Raw genomic sequence first — 21,305 nt, 5'->3', positions numbered from 1 at the left:
TAAAGGTGAAAAAAACAATACACACACATACACACACACACACACACACATACACACACACACACACACACACTCACACAAAAACAAACAGCAACAACAACAACAAAAAAAAAACCGGGGGGGGGGGGAGAGGAAGATATAACAACCACAACTTTTTTTTTTTTTGAAGCTCTTACAACGAGAAAATGGAGGGGACACATCTGGGTGGGAGGGGGAGAGGGAGGAGGAAGGGAGGCTTTGGTGATGGGACACAATAACTAACTACATTGTATATTGACAAAATAAAAAAAATAAAAATAAAAAAATAAAGATGTGTGCCCATGGCAAGTGGAAATCTGACCTACAGAGCTTTGAGAGTCATGCAGTCAAACCAGAGGCCTCTTTTGTTGGTTCTCTACCCATGTTTATCAAGAAAGGGTTTAGACACAGAGGCTGTGCCTGGTTGGGGTGCTTTTGTAACCCTCACCCTACCTTTGATTTACTCTCACTGATGGTCCGAGCAATGTCCAAGATGCCCAAGCTGGTACCTTTTGAAGGTGCCACATGGCTCAAGCACCCCAGATTTTGCTAAAGTTTTGTTTTCATGAAAGGAGGTACAGAAAAGGGAAATATTACCTGGGAAGGAGGAAGAGGAAAGGTCAGGGAGTAGGAACTTAGGGCTGGGGATCTCTTTCACTTTCTTGTTGTTGAAGTGGGAGTAAGAGTGCTCTGGATGCATGGTTGCCTGCTAGGTGTGTGTATGTAGTACCGTGCCATGGTTTAGGAGGAGTGGTGGTAGGAGAGGGTGTTACCTGCAGGGAACTTGGGCATGGGGCAAGGGAATCCTTGGGTAATCTCAAAGACTCTCTGTGTATTCAAAACACGGACTATGACTCATTTTGCTTTGCTTATGAATAGCTGTGGATGTTTGGTTGTGTTTCAAGAGCTTGAGGGACAGAAAGGGAGCTTTAGACTTCCCTTATAAGGTGATTATTTCTTCTCTTCAGAAGTTATTTACTTAGATAAATATCAGAGAATAAGGAAGGCTGTGATAGAACTCCTTAAAATCAAAGATGTAGACAACACCATTAATATTTGTGGTTCTTGTGTAGTCAAGAAGACTGGGAATGTGAAAGCCTGCAAACCACCTCAAATTATTCATTGTATCATAAATAATAATTCTCAAGGCAGGTGGGAACTTGTTACTCATCAGTATTTCTAACAAGTGCCAAACCTCCCTGATTCTTGTGGGTTTTCTATTTTTTTTTGGCATTCCAAGGGCTAATTGGCACATGAAATCTTTCTGTTGCGTGAAGCTCTTCCAAAATGTCCAACCTGATAAAATATATTCTGACTGCCAACCTCAGGCTTAGTGAGATCGCTTTGAGTCACAGATGAGTTCCTCATAATTTGTGGAAGGATTATCTAAGCTTCTGCCAGTGTTTTGAAGAAATGGTATTATGATAAGTGTATTTATAATATAGTTCATTTTTTTGTGGCCAAGAGCTTACATGCTAATTACTTTTTTTTATAACAAATACCATATTAGAGAATAGCATGCAAGGGAGATTTAATTTCTTGTAGGACATTGAATTATGTTTCAGATTTCTATCCAAAATGCTCACAGAGATAAAGAAAAAGGGAAGAGAGGGAACAGGTAAAATGAAAGGTCAACATTTCCTTCAACCCCAGCAAATGGTGAGGGGAAAGGCATTTGTGAAATAAAACTATTTCTCACCTGACACATTTCATGGCGGAGAGGAGATAATGAAACAATTTCAGTTTCACTAATTCTGAGCCTGGAGGCATATCTGAGAAAATCTCCCAGACGATCTTCCTCGTATGAGTAGACCCCAGAAGGAACTCTCCATTCAAAGGTTTCTTTCCGTGAGAGTGTGGTGGTCCTGGTGGCGGTGGTGGTCAGAGGGGCGAGTGTGGGGTAGTGAGGGGAAGGTGCTGCCAGGATCTGCTGTGGATGAGGAATATTTGGGCAGGCTGCTCTGATCACTTAAGTCACAGACAACATGACCTATCATGTTAGAGGATTTTCTCAACGTCTGAATCTCTTTCAATGCCTGTATATCTCTGACCAGACTCTCTTCTCTCCTCCTGCCCCTTTCTGATTGGCTGGGTCTTTACCTTCCCCAAATGACACTCTTTAAAGAGAATCTAGTCTCAGGACACATGCACTGCTGAAAAAGAATGTTCTGAGGGAGTTCCCTGTTATTTTGTTTCCGAGGCTGGGGAAGAAACGCCTTATGCAAGAGTTAGAGAATAAAAGGGTTATAGATGCAGAGGACCTGTCACTAGGCATGGTGTCATTCCATGTCCTCCATCTTGGCTCATACCCTGATGTTAACCAGATGTCTTAAAAGACCTAGGGTAGTAACAACTACTAGAAAAAAGTAGCAACAACTCAGAGCTTCCTGCCTCCAGTTCACTCTGAGAACTCACGTCTTCTCCCTACACTGCAGGAAGCCCAACTGTGCGATCCCTGCACAGCCACACGGGCACAGGTGCCCCTCCTCGGGCTTCCTTCTTAAACAGCCCCTCCCAGATGTGCCGCTAGGTCTCAGTCAAGACTACCTGACATTGGGAAAAACCATACAGTTTTTAAATTTTTTTTTTAATTTTAAAATATATTATTAGCATATTCATTCTTACAAATTGTGATATTTCTTTATGCCCTTCACCCAACCTTTCACTTTCCAAACCCCCTCCCTCCCTCCTTCCCATCTCTAGTATCCTTAGGTTCGTTCTCTCCTTCTGAAAGTTCAACATATTGTTGTGGTCTTTTCTTTCTTCCCTCATTCCCTCCTTATTCCCTCCTTCTCTCCCAGTATCCCTCCCTTCCTTCCTTCCTAGCAGCCAGTTATGTAAGAACATGTGGTATTTCTGCTCCTTTGTCCAGCTTATTTCACTTAACATAATTCTCTCCAGATTCGTAATTTTGCAAATGACAGAATTTCATTCTTTTTTATGACTGAGTAGTATTCTGTTGTGTATATACACATATTCTTTATCCAGTCATCTGTTGATGAATACTTAGGTTGGTTCCATATTTTGGCTATCGCAAATAGAGCTGCAATGAACATGGGGGTGCAGGTATCCCTTTAATATGATGATTTCCATTCATTTGGATAAATACCCAGTAGGGGGATTGCTGGATTGTATGGTAGTTCTAACTGTCATTGTTTGAGAAACCTCTGTACTGTTTATGGTAGTGTCTGAGAACAAAAGCAATTAACAGTTTTTAAGCACTGGTGCCTGGTACTGTGCCAGCTGCTTGGTATGCATTACCATATTTTAAACCTCACGACAGATGCAATAGGTATTATTTTTAGTCTTTTATTGTTCAGTCTCCTCCAAGCCCCATTGTTATGTTGGATGCTCCTGGCTAGGAGGACTTTTTGAATGGAATGACTGTGTCATTTCTTCCAAGTTTCCGAGAGAATTCTATAATACATTCAGTTCCTTTCCCTCTCTTTGCCTCCCTTGATTCCCCTCTCTGTCCTTTCTTCCTTCCTTTTCTTCCCTTCTTCCTTCCTTCCCTTCCTTCCTTCCTTCCTTCCTTCCTTCCTTCTTTCCTTCCTTCCTTCCTTCCTTCCTGCCTTCCTTCCCTTCCTTCCCTCCTTCCTTCCTTCCTTCCCTCCCTTCCTTCCTTCCTTCCTTCCTTCCTTCCTTCCTTCCTCCCTCCCTCCCTCCCTCCCTCCCTCCCATCTTTCACTCCACCCTACTGACACCACACTTGCTGTGTACCAGAAGTAGCAGAGAACAAAACAGCTAAGGGCTGTGCCCCCTGGAGCTCACATTCTGGTGGGCAATGACAGATAATAAATAAGTCAACAAATATACAAATGTGATAAATACAGACTGGGACAACTACCGAAAGAAAATATAAAGGGTGGTGAGAGAAGGAAGTGGGGGGTAGAAGCTACTTTAGATGGATGGTCAGAGAAGGTCACCTTTTGGAGGTGACAGTAGGTTTGAAAGTTGAAGGACAAGAACGAGCCAACTATGTGAGTAAACAGACAGTAGGGAACAGGCCCAGAGGCAAGGAAGGCTGAAGTGTCACTGGGGACTGCAGAGGAGGCTGGTGTGGCTGAATCAGGTGAACAAGGGCAAAAAGCGAACAAAGTGAAGCCAAGGAGGTGGGCACGGGCGGATCCCACGGTGCCGGGTGGGCTGTGGTTAGGGTTTTGAGCTTTGTTCTCAGTGGGATGGGTGCTCTGGGAGGGATTTAAAGGAAAGAAGTGACATGATTCATCACTTGGCTGCTGTGTGGGGAATGGATTGTAAGGGCCAGATAGAACAGGGAAGACCGGTTGAGGGTGCTTTTCTGTGCTGTCCTTCCCTGAAAACAGAATCAATGATTAGATAACCTTGGGAGGTCCACACGATTGCTGGTTCCCTAATTAGGTTTTTGTTCATCCTGCTCTCCTTTACCAGGTTTGACTATGAGGGGCTGGAGCCCAAGACAACGTATTATATCATGAGGGACCTGGAGGCCCTGATCACAGACAAGTCCTTCATCGGCCAGCAGTTTGCTGTGGGGAGTCACGTCTACAGTGTGGCGAAGACAGACAGCTTTGAATATGTGGACCCTGTGGATGGCACTGTGACCAAAAAACAGGTACATGCTGGGGAATACCCAAGACCAGGTAATCTGGCAGAGCTGGTGGCCAAAGTGTTCTAAAACTGGAGAGGTCTTCAGGGATGACCTGTTCTGAGCCCTCCATATTACAGACAAGAACGCTGCAGCCAGGAATGAGAAAGCCCTTGCTGAAGGTCACCTCGCTAGTTAGTGGCAGAGGGTGGATTAGAACATGGGCCCTCTCTGTACACTATTCTTTCATCATGGTGACTGATGGGCCAATACCACAAATAGAGACAGGCCCAACATTTCCTTCTAAAATGTTTGCAGCCTGCAGGCACTCTTATGTGGTGGCCATGATTGGTGATGTATTCAGAACAGTTTCTGAGTGCAAAAAATCCCTGTCCTTGGCCCCCCACCCCCAGGTGCAGGGATGTTTTGTCTCCTATTACCTTATGTCATTGAGGAATCACAGGAGATGGGTTTGGTACCCCTGGTTGGGAAATTTGCCCAGAAAACTCAAAAGGAAGATTTACGGTTGAGAATGATTATCATAGGTAAGTGGCAAAATTAACCACACTTCTGTTATGGTTTCCTCTTTGGGCATTGTGAGAGAGAATTTGATAGCTGCTACAGTTATTTTTCTTCTCAGTTTTGTTCATTTATTGGCTATGGCACATACTAATATTTACAGTCTAAGCAATGTACCTTGAGCAATGTTTAGACAAGTTCCATTTTAAAACTCCCAAATTCTTATTTTTTATACATTCTTCATAAGTACAGACAATAAGTCAGAAGCTGCAGGTCCTTTGGGACTAGATATAATGGTAGTTACAGCTGTTTTATTAGTGTTTAGTATATCCTCCTTATCCTAGGGTCCCCTGACTTGCAGACACTCCACATCCCAATGCCCTTTGTTACTCTTGGTATCCTCTCTCTGGTCCACTTAGTTTTGTGGAGATCTTTAATATCTATCAAAATATCAACCTTTTGTTCTGGAAGCCATTCTATGGCCCGACAAACTTATCGTCTCACTTCAGAAAGGTGTAAAGTGGCAGAGAAAATAGTGGGTAAGAAGCTAGAAGACTAATGATCAAATCCTATCCCTGCCACTTACTAGTTGTGTGATTTGGGGGAAAGTTGCTTAATCTCTTCGAGCCACAGTTCCTTCCTCATCTGTGAAATACCAATCTCACAGAATTGTTTTAGAAATGGAATTAAATAAGATACACAGAAGTTCCTGGCTATCCTTTATAGAGAGAGCGCACGATACATGTTTGCAGCTGTTTTGCTTTGCTCGAGGATGTTGCATGTGGACTGGACCGAGTTTGCTCTGAAATAACACCAATGAGTCGATCCATGGAGATGTGAAGTCAGGGGCTCAGCTGGTGTCTTTGAGCCGCTCTGCTCAGGATAAGTCCTTCCCACTTTTGTACCACATTCCCACCTGCATTTTCGTACCTTGAGCAATGTTAAGACAAGTTCCATTTTAAAACTCCCAAATTCTTATTTTTTATACATTCTTCATAAGTACAGACAATAAGCCAGAAGCTGCAGGTCCTTTGGGACTAGATATAATGGTGGTTACAGCTGTTTTATTAGTGTTTAGTATATCCTCCTTATCCTAGGGTCCCCTGACTTGCAGACACTCCAAATCCCAATGCCCTTTGTTACTCTTGGTATCCTCTCTCTGGTCCACTTAGTTTTGTGGAGATCTTTAATCTCTATCAAAATATCAACCTTTTGTTCTGGAAGCCATTCTATGGCCCGACAAACTTATCATCTCACTTCAGAAAGGTGTAAAGTGGCAGAGAAAATAGTGGGTAAGAAGCTAGAAGACTAATGATCAAATCCTATCCCTGCCACTTACTAGTTGTGTGATTTGGGGGAAAGTTGCTTAATCTCTTCGAGCCACAGTTCCTTCCTCATCTGTGAAATACCAATCTCACAGAATTGTTTTAGAAATGGAATTAAATAAGATACACAGAAGTTCCTGGCTATCCTTTATAGAGAGAGCGCACGATACATGTTTGCAGCTGTTTTGCTTTGCTCGAGGATGTTGCATGTGGACTGGACCGAGTTTGCTCTGAAATAACACCAATGAGTCGATCCATGGAGATGTGAAGTCAGGGGCTCAGCTGGTGTCTTTGAGCCGCTCTGCTCAGGATAAGTCCTTCCCACTTTTGTACCACATTCCCACCTGCATTTTACACAGGGCCCCCAGGACAAACTTTTCCCAAATGTAAGGCTCATTTTGTTTTTGTTACAGTAGAATTCAAGAGACATAAAAATATGTGCTTTCTAAAGTATCCTTGGGAGGTTTTTGTTCACTGATGAGGAAGGCTTGGAAACCATTCTTGGAGGGATTGGTCTGGTCAGTGCTAGGTTCTGGACTTTATCTACGCACAAGAAGCTTGTCTGCTGAGCTAATTTGTTTTGCTGTTAAATCCAATATCACTCCACTTTATTTCTTCCTCAGTGCACTCAGCACTTGGATACTTTTTTCTTTAGCCGTTCACAGCAGGCTAATTCCTCAAATGGATCTCAAGTTCTGACATCTATTTATTCCATCTCCTCTCCCCCACCACAGCACTGAATATTGGTTTCCATTTTTACCCTGGAATTTAGCAATTTTTCCCCCTCTCCACACTCTTCCATCTGGGCTCTAATGTGGCTATAAATAGATAAGTGCTACCAGGACCTGCTCCAGGGAGTTTTTCTAGTAAAGAACGAAGACTGTTCATTTCCCCAGATTCCAGGACCCAAGTGACATATTTATTGGCCGGTGGCCCTGAATCACACTGGAGCTTCTCTGCCGGTCTGGGTTTGGCTCAGCGAGGGTGATGGGAGACCAGTTAACACTGTGGCATCTTCACTGTCAGCAAGTCACAGGTGGTTTTTCTGCCACAGTTTGTCCTATAGGATAGAGGCAATCCCTACGTAGTGGGGCTGCTGCAGCCTCAGGATGCCAACCGATACCAGCATTCGGTTTCCAGGATAACAGAGTCTGGGGCACAGTTCATGTAACATTGTGCAAAATAAGCATATTTTTTGAACTATACACCTAAAAGACATATTTGAATTTAAATGAACTAGTATTATTTTTGAATAGCCAAAGTACCTTGATGTGTGAAAGGAAAACCCCTGGCCTGAGCACAAAAGAAACACACCAGGAGACAGGGACTCAACCAAAGTGTATCAGGCAGGCAAAATGAACAGGTGGCTGCCCTCTCAGAAATGGGAGCAGCAGCAGGAGGAGTCGGGCTGGGCTTTTTATATCCAGTTAGGCTGAGCTGGGCTGTTCCTGTTGGCTAAGAAGGAAGGGGAGGGAAGCGAGCGGGGTTTAAGCTGAGTTGGGATTTTTCTGTAGGTGGAGAAATTCGCGCACGCAGGAAGGGGATGTGGTGGTGAGGAAGAAGCGGGAGGGGGCTTTTTGTGATTCTCGGAAAAGCGCATGCAGGAAGGGGATGTGGTGGTGAGGAAGAAGCGGGAGGGGGCTTTTTGTGATTCTCGGAAAACGTGCTGTTCTAGGGACCTGAAACTCTCTGCAGCCATCTGGGTGTTCCTCCTGTCTGCCCGCTGCTGTCTTAGACATCGGCTAAAACATAATTGCCTAACAGTGTGTGCCTTCAATAGGTATTTACTGAGAGCCTACCCAATGCATAATTTGGGTCTTTTTCATGCTACAATTTTTTAAGTATAAATACATAACAGCTTTGAGATATAATTCACCTACCATACAAGACGCCCACTTAAAGTGTACACTTCAATGGTTTCTAGTACATCTGTAGAGTTGTGCAATCATCATCACAATCTGTTTTATAACATTTTCATTACCCCCAAACGAAATCTTGTGCTCCTTAGCTGTCATTTCCCTTCCAACATGCCTCCAACCCCCAACCCCTGGCAACCAGTGATCTACTTTCTGTCTCTATGGATTTGCCTATTCTGGACATTTGTGGTCCTTTATGACTGGCTTCTTTCACCTGATGTCATGTTTTCGAGGTTCATCCATATCAGTACTTCATTCCTTTTACTGACAAACAATACTCCATCATGTGGGTATACCACATTTTGCTTATCCATTCATCAGCTGATGGACATTTGTTTTTGCTTTTTGACTATTATGAATAATGCTGCTATGGACATTCATATGTTTTCATGCACACATAGATTTTCAGTTCTCTTGGGGGAATATATACTTAGGCGTGAAATTCCTGGGTCAAATGATAATATATTTAACCCTGTAACCTTTAAAGGAACCACCATACACTTTTCAAAAGAAATTGCACCACTTTACATCCTACCAGCAGTGAAGGAGTGTTCCAATCTAGCCACACCTTTGCGAGCCTTTGTTATGTCTTTTTGATTTTAGAATATTGTTATTTTAAAACAAATGACTATATTATGGATTGTTTTCAAATTAAGATAGGAGATTTAAGCTCCATAAGGAGAAACAGAAGTATGTCTCTGTTAGCAAAACCGAAAGGAAACATAACACTAAAAAGTCTCCATTTGCTGAGGGAGGCAGATTGCTATGGTCCTCTGCAGTATTCCAGGGCACTGGAGTCACACAGACACAAGTTTGAAGGCTGGCATCATCACTGACTAGATTTGTGACTTTGGGCAAGTTACTTCTCTGAATTTCAACTTGGGGTGGTGCAGTGGTGATAATAACCACAGGGTAATGGAAAATGTTTGAGGAGAAAGTCCTATAAAGCCTCAGGTACAGTGGCTGGTGCCTAATTGATGCTCAAGAAATATTAGTTCTCTCCCTTTACCAGAATCCTTAACTTGACTGAATATCAGTTTGAGGAAAGGATAAACCTCTCTTTCTCCCCTACCACACATACACACATAGTCAAGTATATATTTTTGAAAATAATCCTCAGTATGCCCAAGGGTTAGAAAGCATTCACCCAAATCTTTTGTTTATTCTATCGTTAAAACACGTTGCAGTGGAATTTGAGTTTCGGATTGATGATCCTGAGGTAGTAGGAGATTCCCAGTTATCATGTTTGGTTTAGAAATTCTACTTACTAAGGGAAAAAACTAGATAACAGAAATGATGTTCTGCAACAAATTTTTAAACAAAATTTTGATTATTCCTGTTCTAACCAGACATCGTCTTTAAGCACAACAGTCTGCTCCAGGGCACCTCTGCCTCATGGTACTACTGAGAAGCACAGGAGCAATGCTTCTGTGCACAGGCTTGGAGTTGGACAGTCTTGGGTTTTTGTCTCAACTGTGCCACCTCCTTGCTGAGCTACTTTAGGCAAGTTATTTAATCTCTCTGTGCCTTCCTTTCCTTGTCTGTGAAAATAGGAATAATGATAATAATAATTATGGCTACCTCATACAGCCAGTGAGAGAATTGAATACATGTATAATACATGTAAAGACATGGCACATAACGAATGCTAGATACTTTAAAGTTAAACTAAAATTAGTTTTGTTAAAAGAGCATCCTTAGAAAAGATTTTGGCATTTAATGAGCTGCATAGGGTAAGAAAAGCAGGGAGAAAACATACAACTTTGCCAGGTGCGATGTGAAGCCTCTTCAGTTTCTGAGTCATCTGTGAATTCACTCAAACTCACATTTCTCTGCCTCCCCACAGTCACTCCATCCTCCACCCCCAACACACGCACACTCGGCTTCAGAAAGGAAGAAGTTGTTTAAGGCAACTTAGTCTCCTCCTTGTCCTTGATTTGAGGTCAGAGTCAGGAAACAGACTGTGGAAAAAGAGCCATTTCACATACATCTCTAGAGATAAAGTAGGAATGCATCTCCATTTAAGATGAAATTAAAATCCTGTTTTGGTGATAATTCCACTGCTGTGGAAATGTTCAGCTAAGTCTATCCTGCCTGTGAAACCCTGTGGGAGTCATTCAAGGAGCAGGAAGGAAACCCCTTAGGTCCTCAACTCCTGATGTGAACTCCCAGGGAACTCTCTGGCTTCACTCTGGTTTGTTGGTTCATGGGATTTACTAGAGCTGCCTCCAAGTGTCTGATATTTTTGTGACCTTAGAAGGTCACAAGAGAAAAGTTGATGTGTGCCTTCCATTAAACAGGGCCCAGGAGAGACACTGTCTAATTTAGAAATAGTAACTTAATGAGGCTTGTTTCTCCAACTGCAGTTCTTCCTTTGGTCTTTGGTTGAGGATATGTCACTGTTTATTTTCAGGTAAAGTCTAGTCACATGAATGACTGATGCTGGCTTCTTCAAATTTGAATGGGAAAAAATAGGCCAATATCTACTGTGAGAGGAGGGGAGCATTTTGATCAAATTGCTGACTTGTTTAAGAAGTTCCCAATTTGTACCGTGTAAAGAGATGGGAAAGATGGAGGAAGTTTGTGACTACATGTGGTCTGAAGGGTTGTTCACTCTTTCTTCCAGGGCAAATTCATTTAGCAAACATCGAGGGTTTTCATTGAGCCAGGTGTTTTCTCTTTCCTCCACCATCAATATCCCAAGGAATGTTACTACCACCAAGATTGTCTCTTATTATCTCTTCCTCTCCTATTTGTAGCTTAACTCCTGGCATCTCCACTCAGTGCCCACAGTGATGAAGTGCCCCAGCCCTGATAGAAGCAATACTCCAATCCTGGTGTTGTGAATGAAGGACAACATGACAGATATGGTACCACACTGAGAGGTGGCATATTGCCATCAATACAGAACTATAACCGGTATTTTGAAAATTAGCTTTGAAACGAGAAATCCTGATACTTTACCAGGAAAATTTAAGCAGCTAAGTCTCTCCTTATGACTTGTCCAACTCCTATACAGTTGCTCCTTGACTTCTGATGGGGTTACACCCTGATAAACCCATTGTAAATTGAAAATGCACCTAATACCCTGATAAACCCATCACAAAGTAGAAAAACCCTAAATTGAACCATTGTACGTTGGATACCATTTGTATTTCTATCTAAAAAGCTCAAAAATCATGAAATTCTACCAGTGCTAAAGTCATTTGCAACTTAACAGTTCAGCTGTTATTAAAAAACCTTACGTAAATAAATGCATACCAGTTAGCTGATGTGGAAAACCAAATCCAATTTGATTATGTCAGGCTAACTCTGAGCTTATTAATATCTCTTCAAGTGATGCAGGCTGTGTGGAAACATTTTGATGTTGTCCTCAACCTGGAAAAAAGAACCATTTGAAGTTAGTTCAGGGAAAAATCACACTTTGAAGATGGATTCTGAAGTTAGTTTGCTTTTAGAGTTATTTTAATATGCAGGAAGGTGTTCACACTTGTTAGTTTCAGTATTTAGAAATAATAAAGTGAACTGACAGTCTTGAAATCAAATTTCAGTTCCAGCATTTGGTGCTCTAATATGTTCTGTGGTACTACTCCCCCATGGTCAGTAGATATGGAGAAGCTTACTGAGATACCATTAGCAGCAGCATTATATAAAGGCAATGGAACGGTGTCAGCTGAAGAATCTAAACCTTCAAGACAGTACCTCTCTCTCTCGTCACAGTTAACTGGTCAACCTTCAACTTCAGCCTTCAACTTTGACACATTCCAATGAATGAACCAGCTGAAAGACTGCTGTAACAATTTATTGTCCCTATAATATGCCATTTGCTGGCGTGTGGTTTGTGCATTTAGAAGTAGAACTTTAGAAGTTATTTCAGTCACACTGAGTAGCCCATCTATAGAATTTAGTTAACTCTGAAAGCTAGTACCTAGAAACAGTCCTTCCACATTGAATAACAAATGTTTAGAGAAGGGGGTATTATCACTACATGTATATTGTGATTAAACATGGGTTTAACAAAATCCCATTTCTGTTGCAAATTATGATGTTGAAAAAAAATCTCTAATCAATATACATTCATTTCCTGGCTTAGTACAATATGGTGAAGGTAGCTGAAGTTTGAATCATTTATGTCTTCATCCATTCAATGAATATTTACAAAACACTGATTATATCCCAGTCAGCTTGCTGGCATTGAGGGTACAACAACATACAGGACAGTTGAGATTCCTGCCCTCTACTTACAGTCAAGCAGGGAAGACACATTGACATGACACTTGTAATGACTATAGCTTTTATTGAACAGTATTACAGGGAAAGAACTTATTTGGGTGTGCATAGTGGGGGGGGGGTTCTATCTATGCTGGCTAGCCTATCTATGCTAGGGCTCTGGAAAGCTCTCCACAGGGAGGTGATATTTAAGCTGTGACCTGGAGGATAAGTAGGAGCTGGCCCAGGTGAAACCATCTCATCAGACTACATGCTTTTCTTCAGTCAAATGTGGTTATATGGTTGTGTAGTTTTCCAGATAAAGAACTGAAATTTACTATAGGCATTCTCAATGAGATGTTATGATACCTATGATTATGATTCTTAAGTGCTCGGTCTACGAGAGTGTAGTTGTGGTACATAAAGATGGTTGGGCTATGCTTGTATGTTGCACTAACTATATCTCTTGGTATGACATCTTGAAAATCATGGATTAAAAAAAAATTTCAAATAGACACTTTTCCCATGGTATTCCAATTTGGCTTCCAAGGTCCAAACACATATTTAGTATTTTATAATGACCTGTTGGTGGATTTGAAAATAGTAAGGAAGATACTGTTTCTGGTCAGCTGGGAATTTCTCATTTCTCTGCTTCTGATTCATTAGGGTTTTGTTGTGATGAATTTCCTTCTCCTGGCACAAGTTGATTGCTTTAGAAGTACCTTTTAAAATGTCAGTAGTAGAATGATCCTAGGACATGTAGTGAGAATCTAAGCATTCTGGAATGGCCTCACAGTTACTTCCTATTTCAATACTGATGTCACTGTGTCATCAGGAGGGTGACCATCACCAGGAAACATAAATATAAAAGAAAAAAATCTATAAGCTGTCATAGGAATTAAGGGAGGAAGTTATGCTATTATCTGGGTAAAGCATGTCTGAACCCAAAATATCCTAGAACTGGGGCTAGTTTTGTGTGAACAAGGATCAGTAGTCATTTTGGCCAAAGAAACGAGGAAATAGAACTTGTGTGACTTAGTTCCATTTTTCCAAATTTGAGAGTTGGAATCTGGATGAGGAATAGCTCAAGTCTCACTCTCCAAGCAGCCCTCTCATATCTAATGTGGGTTTTGCCAGATGAGTGCTTTAAAAGAGCACTTAAGGAATCATTTGACCTTGATTTCCCAAGATAATTCCTTGTAATTGTTGACCCCAAGAGGGCTGGTTGATTGTAAAACAAAACAAGTAAACAAACCTAAAAGGTTAGATGACTAGATGAAAATTGTTCCCAAGAGCAGGGCAGCTGGGATGGTTGTGCAGTCAGTGCACTGCACAAAGGCCTAATGAGGGAAGAGAAGATGAAGTTTTTTTTTTTTTTTTTTTCCTTTTTGTCTTTTTTACTGACTGGTAACGGGATCACAACCCTTGGTGTTGTGCCCGCACCGCGCTCAGCCAGTGAGCGGGAACCGGTCTCCACATGGGATCCGAACCCTCGGTGGGAGCGCCACCGCGCTCCCAAGTGGCGCACTCTCCAGTGCGCCACCGGGCCGGCTCGAGAAGATGAAGTTTAAGGCAGCCGAGAGGAAGACTGCTTCTCTATAAATTGTCCACCCAGAGGGGGCACCTCTTTGCAGTTCATACAAAGGAACTGTATGGACTAGCCGCTGCCTAGCTCAGCTGCATTCAAACTCATGCTCATGGCTAACTCTATGACTTAAGCAAAGAAAAATGGGTAATTCTGCTCGCTTTGTTTGTGTGTGTGTGTGTGTGTGTGTGTGTGTGCACACGTGTGCAGAGAGATATGTCTGTTAATTCCAAATCTGCTTTATAGGATGCATGCTTTCTTCTACAAAATATGGTTCAGATGTTATAGAGTAATATTTTCACCTTGAAGCTTTCCAGATAAATTGTTGGGATTTCCTGTGAGAGATAATATCTGATTTAGGCTCACAGTCTGTCTCTTCCAAGGCTCTCCTGTCTCCAGGTTCACATGCCTGGTGTGGCCAACTGACTACATATGCAACATTGTACCAGATTTCAGGGCCATATGCTGTTTTCCCCTGGAATTCATCCTAAGTGAGTATTTGACTAGGTCAGATGCTGCCAAATAACTGTTGGTAATGTATAGTTCCCCACTCCCCGCCTGGCTGCAACATGTGCTATAGTCTCCAAACTAACATCTGGCAGCTCTGTGTATTTAGCAACTTGCAGATTTCCTGTATTGATTTACACAAGGGCCTTTAAAAAACTAAAAAATAAAAAAACCATAACATTCATTTATCAAAAATTTATCAGATACCTACTCGACATAAGGCTTTGTGCCAGCTTTAGGAACCATACAAAATATGAAATATTGTTCAAACATTTCAAATGAGAAGCAGTGTATGAAAGTTAGTAGTTTTACATGGTTCAACCTCTTATTATAAGCCTGGAGTCAGAAGATATAGACCGAAGTCCTAGCTCCTCCATTTACTGAATATGCTACCTCAAGCAAGATTTTAACTTCCTCTTTCCTTTCAATAAGAGGAGGAGGTGGCCTGGACGACTCTAAGGTCCTTCTCTCAGGACTGTAAGAGCCTAAATTGACCAATTATGAAGGAATATTTTATTGCAAAAGAAGCCAGTTCAGTGGGAGGTACAGAGAAAATAAATGGTAAGAGATCCATGGGTGTAGCAGTGATTTCAGAGGGCATGGCACAGTTCTTAAAATAAATCTTAGTTCTGCCTAATTTAAAAATAATTAAGTATGTGCCAATGCATCACAAACCATCAGCATTCAGGCTTTATTTAGCAATCATCTGTGAAATCTGGAAGGTTGGAAAACTAAGAGCATAGCATCATCTCATTAAAAGTTCAGCATAGAATATTTATATGGTGATTGATAACTTTCAAAGCACTTTTCACGTACATTTTCTGATCTGACACCCAACAACCCAGAAAGCTAGGCTGTATTATTTTTCATCTGCTTTCTAGGAAACTAAAGCTTAGAGAGCTTAAGTGACTTGACTCAAGACCACCAGCTAATAATTGGCCAAGCCAGAATTCCAGCCTGGGTTTATCCAGTTGCTATTTCTGTATCATTTCCAAACCGACTTTCCATGGAAAGCAAATCAAAGAGGCAGAAAATCTGGGGAGAAAGAGAAGAGCTACAGTGATAACTGAAAGCGGACTGGAGTTGTGCATGCAAATCGCTGTATGTGGGCAAAGGATAGGAAATCCTTTAACTATTATTTTTCATTGAGATGAAGCTAAGATGAGCAAAACTCTATTCTTATCATTTGAGGCATGCAACCAGACACTCGAAAGAAAGAAAAATACTAGGCTGGTACTGAGGTGCCCCCTCGATACCCCCCACCACCATCCCACCATTAACATTGTCTTCCAGTGGAGGAAGTCATCTTTTTCCTTTTTTTGAGTTTGTGGCTGTTGTGTCATCTCAGACATTCCAGCTACTATAGCTGCTGTGGCTAGGGAGATATCATGGATTCCTTCATGGTTGCTCCAGGGATTCCTTAGAAGTTTGTGCTAAAAACAATGAGTGTCAGATGGCTCAAGAGGAGGTGCCTCTCATGGTTCTGCTGCTGACACAGCCCTAGGAGTAAGCTTTACAGGACTCAGTAGCCTAATGTTATTTTATTAGCCCTGCTGTGTCATGGCTCTCCTAAGAGCCCAGTCCAATGGTAGCATATACATGAAACCTCAGATCCCAAAAGGACCCTCCTTACAACTGACACATAGCACAGTCCTGTCACTTAATAAATGAGATAGGTGACCCAGAGAAAAGAAGTTACTGCAGTCGTTCCCACATTGGACTGCACCTTAGAATCACCTGGAGAACTTTTAAAACCGCAGTGCCCAAGTGACACCCCACACGAATTAAATCCCAATGTCTGGGGTGAGAACCAGGCAGTACTATTTTTTTTTTAAAGACCATCCCCCTCCACTGATTCCAATGTGTAACAGTATGGGCAAATGATTTGTCTAAGATCATACAACTGGGGACAGGAAACCACCATGGTTTTTAGCCAAAACTGACCCTTGTCTTAGGACATTTTGAGATAGAAGGATGAGTGGATGTAGTGGAGCAAATCCCGTAATTATGATGTGCTGGACAATTTCTATTATTTTACCTTCCACAATTACCCTTCAAGGTGGATACATTAGCCCCAGTTCACCATGAAGAATGCTAGTGTGTTTTCATTTGGCCTGTGAGTCCTCGCTAAATGCAGAAGGAGCCCTCTGGAGACTGCCTTGGTAGGGTCTCCAGGGGAGCTCGCTCCAGTCGTGGAACATGCAGTAACTTTTCAACACGTGTTTATGGAGGGTCAGGCATTGTGCTAGGCTGTGTGGATAAAATGATGGTAAACAAGGTATATGAGACTCTGCCTTTCCGCACTTGTCAGCTAATGAAGGACCCAACAACATAACTCAACAGTTCCATAATTGTAGGGTTCAGGCTGTGATGGACACTTGTTTCCTTTGTTTTCACTGGGCTTTGTTTCTTCAAGAGGATTGTGGCAGCAAACACACACATAATGAAGTTGTTAGGATATAAATAAGAAACAGAAATCAGGGGAATATATAAATAAGAGTAGAGAGTCAAGAACAGAAGAAGAAAAATTCATAGTTATGCAAGTCATAAGGATCCACTTGGGCTGAACCTCAAATTTGGCATTAAGTATCCTGGCAGCCACGTTGAAAAGGGAAACATGGTTGGTTACAAAGTTCTCATTGTCAGAAAGAAAAAGAAAACCAGTTCCTCAGGGAACAGTTAGGACTTTCCTAACACTTGGCTGTTGAGGAAATGTCTCAGGTGGAGCTTTATACAGTCTCTAACATACCTATGGAGACTACAAAAATAGATTTTGTCAGACAGTGCCTTGTAGCACCCTGCAATAAAAGAATATAAAACTAAAATGCAATTTAATCCATTTCTGTCAGGAGTAGGTGGTCAGAAGTAAGCAGACTGGGGCCAAATCTAGTCGAGATAAATCTATAGCTAGAAGCTGGAATACCCAGGCAATGAAGGGACTAGGCACCCTTACCACAGTCTTCATAAACACAATTTCTCTCTGAGATTTTGATAAGGCAGATGGTTATATTTTCTATTTTCTAGTGTAGGGCTGAAAAGTAAGTACTTTATGTTGTAATAAAGTAATGGTTTATGTCAGGGGTCAGCAAACATTTTCTGTAAAGGGCTAGATAGTAAATATTTTAGGCCTTGTGGGCGAGATGGTCTCTGTCACAACTACTAATCTCAGCAGCCATGGACAATACATAAGTGAATGGGCATGGCTGTGTCCCAATAAAACTTGACTTATAAACAGATTGCAGGTCAGATTTCACCAATAGGTTGTGTATTGCCAACCCTCGGTATAGACCAAATAATAAAAGCAAAATATATTACTGGTGTTCTTTTGTTGAAATTCAGGAACAATTAGACTCTTGGCAAGTCTTGGTCAGTGGTAACTTTGGCCTTATTGTTTAATTGAAGTTGATGATGATACATGATAGGAAGTACACGGCTCATGTTTGGGTTGCAAATTCATTAAGTTCATTTAAGGAACATGCAGATACCAAAGCAATCCAATACAATTATTCACACATCAAAGGGGCACTCAAGCCTGAAAACTGGGATTGTTGCAGAACAGAACTAGGCTGGGCTGGGTCTAAAAAACCTTTCATTCCACGTGGAGAGGGAGAATTGGGCTGCTCCTCACCTGGAATGGACTCACAAAGCAACGCAGATTCTTAGTCAAGATCTTATGGTTGGTTTCCGAGCAAAGAGGGAAGATGTTGGACTATTTCCAGTAGGCTGATGTGTGTTATACATATCTTTATCATCTTTCAAGAGCAAAATGTATTCCAGGTTACCAGATGTAGATTCCAACAATCTTCTATGAGTGTGACATGTAGTACAGCCAAAGATGTTATAGCTACCTTGAGGAGAAAAAAATAAGATTCATCGTAAAGAGGCTTAGAAATGAGCAGATAACACATGTTGATCGTTTGTAATGACATGAATTCTTAAATACCTCCCACTGGCCATGAACTAATCCGGGAGACTAATTGTGGAATGGGAACTATGTAAAGGGTGGAGTCTGGGAGATCATCAGAAGAGGTGACCCCACGTGATTTGAAATCTGCAACAGAAGGTGGATTAAGACCTCAGCCTTTGATATGGCTTTAATCAGTTTTTGGATAATCTATAGTTCTCAGTAGTGAGTTACGTACTCACATGTCCCATATTTAGTGACAATGGAAGTGTAGGTTTACACATAAATAACACCTTCAAAAGAGTTTGTAAAAACATGGCTGTGAACACAACTGTGGAACCTTTGGGGCTTTATTGTCAGTTTGAGTGTAATTTGGTTCTGGATAGTAGGTAATTGGTTCATTTTCTCCACTTGGGATTCTGTAACTATTAACCTCACCAGTAGCATAAGGTGGTTAGGAAACTGTTTGTTTGTTGTAATAAACTACTCTAGGCTTATGGAGGGCAAATACTGTCTCTATCTTTACATACCCAGGACTTAGCCCAGTACCTAATCCATAAAGCCCACTCTAAAGTGTTTGCCCAATAAAAGAATCCTGGATAATATCATCCTGTTTGCAAAGTCAGTAGTGTAGAGTGATTGATTTCCAGTAAGCAAGATAGCTTCCTTCTGTTACACAAATTGTAGGAGACATTGAACCACTCCAAAAGAAACTAAAGCTTTTTGTTTGGGGATTGGAACAAAATATGCCTACAAAACTTAAAAAGCAGAAAACCATTCAGATAGAACCATAGTGCTCCTGTGCAGAGATCAGCAGGTGGGGTAAGGAACTGGCAGTCAGATTTATGCAGCAGATATAATATGCATGTATTTTTAATGACAGCTTATTCTTAACAAGCAAAATTTGAGGCAATAAACGTTTCAAGGATAAATCACTTAGAGAAAATGATATCAAAGTCGCCGGAGACATCTATGTTTTCAGAAGTAACAAGTCACCAGACGTATTATTTTGTTCCTTCCTCTTCCTTCCCCTGGCCCCTGCCAATATACTATTTACAACAATTACTTTATCAGTTGTTTTAGGAGAACACATTTCCTCTAGCAGATGTCACTGTATGATCTTGTGGTCATAATTTTAAAATATCTGTGCCTCTGATAAGAAGAGATACATAGAGAGTGGGGATGTTCTGAGCCAAAACCAAACCAATACTAACAGGTGCGGCCACAGCTCTCTGTCCCCGCCTAGCCCACGCTGGTGGCCAGGTCTTACAGGTAGGTAGGAAGGAGTGAGCCAAGAGGAGGTGTCCACAGCAACCCTCAAAACCCAGCTGAGGCCCAGCCCTGAGCACTTCACTGAAGGTTCCATTGCTACCAGAGGATGTGGGAATGAGGACAGAAACAGAAGATGAACTTAAAGCAAAGTCTCACATCCTATGAGGGTCACCTTACTTAACATGGGTAATCTGTCTCACCATAATAGATAAATTGCCTACCCCCATTGCATCCAGTAGATTTATGAGGGATGAATTTTGGCCCCAGGAACATTTATAGAATCTCATTCTATCCTTGTTACCTCCACTTCTGATTCCAGAATCAGACCAAGGGAACTTGAGCATCTGTTCATAGTTTTGTTCCTAGCCGTCCAACATTAACCACAATGCAACGGAAATAGGATAAAGAGACAAATGCATAATCTTAAGCAGCTTTTAGGTTCATCACACTATGCTACTTGGGTATCAGGAGTCACTTATAAATTGTCATGACCCTGATTGTGTCTAGATCATAGAATCATGCTGACTTCCATAGTGGTGTTAATTGTCATTACCTGTGCATTTATTTGTTTGCTGATCCATTCTGGATGTTCTTGGTCTCAGGGCCTGAGGATCATTTTCTCGGATGCAGCCCGGCTCATCTTCCGGCTCAGCTCCTCTAGCGGCGTGCGGGCCACCATCAGACTGTATGCAGAGAGCTACGAGAGGGACCCCAGCGGCCATGATCGGGAGCCACAGGTACGAAAGCAGAGCTCTTTTCTCAGCTTGTGTGTTTCATCGCTTCTGGCAAATGTCGAGCTCCTGGGGGCCTTGAGTGGGGTGATTTTACCTCCTGGAAGTAAAATTGATAGCTTCAGCTGAGGGGCACGCTTAGCGCGATTTCAGGCATATTTCATTCATTCACTGCAGTGTTAGAAACAGAGAAGTTGCTCTCTAGCGTCTATAATGAGTTTAGATCAGCATTTCCCAAACAACTCCCTCTCTTGACTGTTAAGCAATTTGCTGATTGGGGTGACAGTAAAGAAAAGACACCTTGTATAGACAAGTTAAGGAAATTTGGAGTTAGAGTCAAACTGGTTAATCTCAGAGCCTTGACTATGCGTGTGTAAATTTTGAATCTCCAGGTATTTGGGAAACTCTAGGTTGACCATGGCCATCAGGTGCCACTCTAGATGCTATGCTGGGCTTCCTCCCTGAGACTGCTCAGAGCCCATCATGAGGAGAGGGGCTGCTGCTGGCCTGAATTTTAAGTCAAGGGCGGGCACCAACAAGGCTGGGCCAGCCTGTGTTTGGCAAAGCCCCTTCGTGTCTTCAGCAATAGAGTTAATTAAGATTTTTCACTCAGAAAAATCATAAATAGCACAACTATAAGCCTCCACTCCATATTGTATACAACATTAATATCAGAAAGGACCTGCTCTAACGCTGGGCTCTTCGAGCTACACTGCTGGCCACTCCTGCCTCCCTGACCTTCACTGCACTCT

The 21,305-nt window shown here is 41.9% G+C and overlaps 1 protein-coding gene across 1 annotated transcript in view; it reads left to right on the top strand.

The window, feature by feature from the left end:
- LOC103605774 (phosphoglucomutase-like protein 5) overlaps window positions 1-20,682 on the top strand; it is a gene marked incomplete at its 5' end in the record, with an annotated part of 38,925 nt that extends 18,243 nt beyond the window's left edge. The window contains 2 exons of the mRNA XM_008590404.1: window positions 4,429-4,612; window positions 20,425-20,682. Of these exons, the coding sequence (XP_008588626.1) occupies window positions 4,429-4,612; window positions 20,425-20,682 (442 nt within the window). The remainder of the gene's footprint in view (window positions 1-4,428; window positions 4,613-20,424) is intronic.
- Between the last annotated feature and the right edge of the window lie 623 nt (window positions 20,683-21,305).

The sequence above is a fragment of the Galeopterus variegatus genome, unplaced genomic scaffold, assembly GCF_000696425.1.
Source record: "Galeopterus variegatus unplaced genomic scaffold, G_variegatus-3.0.2 Scaffold6062, whole genome shotgun sequence".
In the NCBI taxonomy this organism is placed as follows: domain Eukaryota; kingdom Metazoa; phylum Chordata; class Mammalia; order Dermoptera; family Cynocephalidae; genus Galeopterus; species Galeopterus variegatus.
Note: the sequence above shows the minus strand (reverse complement) of the source record. Positions and strands in the feature narration are given on the sequence as shown.